The sequence below is a fragment of the Saccostrea cucullata genome, unplaced genomic scaffold, assembly GCF_032062105.1.
Source record: "Saccostrea cucullata isolate Sc308-1 unplaced genomic scaffold, CSIRO_AGI_Scuc_v1 ctg170, whole genome shotgun sequence".
Classification (NCBI taxonomy): Eukaryota; Metazoa; Mollusca; class Bivalvia; order Ostreida; family Ostreidae; genus Saccostrea; species Saccostrea cuccullata.
In genome coordinates this window covers 443,139-445,735 of record NW_026931200.1, presented here as the reverse complement: position 1 = coordinate 445,735, position 2,597 = coordinate 443,139, and the positions used below count along the sequence as shown (strand labels likewise).

The following is a 2,597-nucleotide window of genomic DNA, read 5'->3' as shown; positions in this document are numbered from 1 at the left end:
CAGAAATCAGAAAGGAAATTTTATAAAGTATAATATGTTAAATCAAAAATTGTTTTAAATGGATAAAATAAGCAAGTTTTAATTTAAAATCAATCAAAAAATTTAATATTTTATTATTCAAAGAAAATATACAGAAACAAAAGTTAATGTATGGCAATGGAGAGGAAATTCGGACTAAAATTTTATTTATTTTTTATTTTTGTCATTTTTTTTTATTTCTTGCCATATTAATCACAAGGTAAAGGTAACATACATTTTTAAATATCATATTGCAAATATTATATGTGTAAAAGCTCAAATATTATTTAACAAATAATTGAATACTGTGAAATAAAGAAATTCAAATTACTCAGGGACTTTAAAAACGCCCATAAGAAAATGTCCTGTGAACAAATTCACAATTTTGATTTTCTAATATTTTGCCAATGTATTTTGTTTTAATCATTTGGCATGTATCCATATCATTGATAAACGACGTTTTAAACACTAATAGAGTTAACATCTTGGAATTCCTAACTCGATCTACCGACCTTATTCCCATCACATACGTGCGGGACGAGCTTGAAAAGGCATCAACGCCAAACCGCAAGAGTGCATGCCAGAATTAGCGCAGGCTCAACAGGAAGAGTGGAAAAGCATCCCTGGGAAACGAATACGAGATGTATGCCAATCCACGAGATCCCGCTTGAGAGCATGTGAAGTTGCAAATGGTGGTCATACACCTTACTAGTAATCAAAACGGCAAAAATTTCTTTGTGTCTTGCAAGTCAAGAGCATTGAGTACTTCTCTGATTAGTGTAACAACTACTTTGAAATTAGACGTTCCTCCGACGACCATCCCAATGCAGACGAGAGATTTCTTCCCGCTGTTTTCCACACATTGGAAAACAAAAGCCCCGGAGTCTCCATGATCAGCAAATACTGACGAGATGCGTGAAACAATATACTGATCGGTATTCAGAATTCTGACCAGGATCTCTGAAGTCAGATAGATGAATCGCATTAAACAAACGTGATTCCAGTTTACCACTCGTGAAATTTGTTGTTGCCCCAAATTTATAGCATGGTGCGTTAAGTACTGCGTTCTCCAGAATTTTACCTTCGTATATTTCATCGGGAGAAAAATCTGTACAGAAAGGAAAATACTGCATAAACAAAAACTAAAAAAGTATCCAAAAATGTCTATGCAAGCGTATAAATCTTACACTTGTAAACTAATAAAGTGTTAAAGTTTAAAAAATACAAAAAATGTAAAAGAACTGACTTAATTTTGCCATTTTGTCTTTTCGCAGTCCTGTGAATGATATTCTAGTTGGTTTTCTCGAGCTGTCTACTTTCACAAATGACGCATCAACTGTAGTTATATCGGAACCTCTTGGATGCACAGACTTAATTACAACACCGCACACGTTATTTTCCCAAGACAGTCCAAAGCTTGGTTGTACAACTTTTGTGTCATTTTCAATCATAGTCTCAGGCTCATCATGGATAATGTGGGCACAAGTAATGAATCCTATTTCGTCTCTGGCTCCAAAATTCACGAACCCCCCTAATGTTCCAACTAAATTACCATCAATAAAATATGCAGAGATATGTTTATGCAGAGCTGTGAAATATTGTTTAACATGAACATTTGTATTTGTTTTAATATATATTTTGCTTAAAACATTCCTAATTTAGAGTTTTTTAATTGATATATCTTTTTCAATTTAAGCTAATAAACGATAGGGATTAAGAGTAATGCAATATTCTAATGAGTGAAATTTTGGTACTCTTGCCATATTTTACATGTATCCCTTGGAGGCTAACACAATAAATGTTGACCTCAACGTTAAGCCGAGTCAATATTTGTAGAATATTTAAAAATCACCTTTTTTAATATTCGAGAAAAAAATTATCTTTGAAAACAATTTCTTATAATTACTAGAAATACAATTCAGACATCCACAAAATTCTCTCTTTTGAATCAGAATATGAAATAAAAAATTGAATACATATATTTCATTTACAATATCATTTTAGTTAGTTATCACTCAAGTTATTGAGAATAAAGATTATCTTATAAAGACCTTGATTTTTGAACTATTTCTAGATCAGTTATAAATCAAGTATATGTAAAAATGACCTTTTCTGCTTATTTCTGCTCCGATCTTTAATTCTGGATGGCGATCTGTCGGTGCTAGTGGAGCATCCATGCTTCTTGCGTCTGTATAAAAGAATCCTTCACGGACATCAATTCTAAATTCCCCTAGGTTCTCAGCAAAGAACGTTTCTCCTAAAAGAATCACATTCTTCATAGTGCAGTAGATCAAAATACAGTTTTCTTTTCGAATCCTTTTTCCGTTTTCCATGGATCGGAATGGAGATGCACTTATAATTTCGATATTAAAATGTGACTTCATTAATAATAATATTGCACTATTTTGCATAAAAAATTCGTGGAGTTTTGCATGGACATCATCATGAAAGATGGGTGAATCTTCATTACATTCGTAGTTCCTTGTTTTAACGGATTCTTCCGTCATTGCTGTCCATTGCTTATATAAAATCGGAAGTCCCCTGTACGTTGTAGTCTTCTTTTTGTCGCAGAATACGTT

At 32.6% G+C, this 2,597-nt stretch overlaps 1 protein-coding gene across 1 annotated transcript; it reads right to left on the bottom strand.

The window, feature by feature from the left end:
- Positions 1–779: 779 nt before the first annotated feature.
- Positions 780–1,511, bottom strand: LOC134231774 (uncharacterized). The gene is made up of 2 exons (XM_062713739.1): positions 1,265–1,511; positions 780–1,126 (listed from the first exon to the last, which is right to left on the bottom strand). The coding sequence occupies exons 1-2, from the start codon at positions 1,467–1,469 to the stop codon at positions 912–914; spliced, it is 420 nt and encodes a 139-aa protein (XP_062569723.1). The 5' UTR covers positions 1,470–1,511; the 3' UTR covers positions 780–911.
- Positions 1,512–2,597: the final 1,086 nt, after the last annotated feature.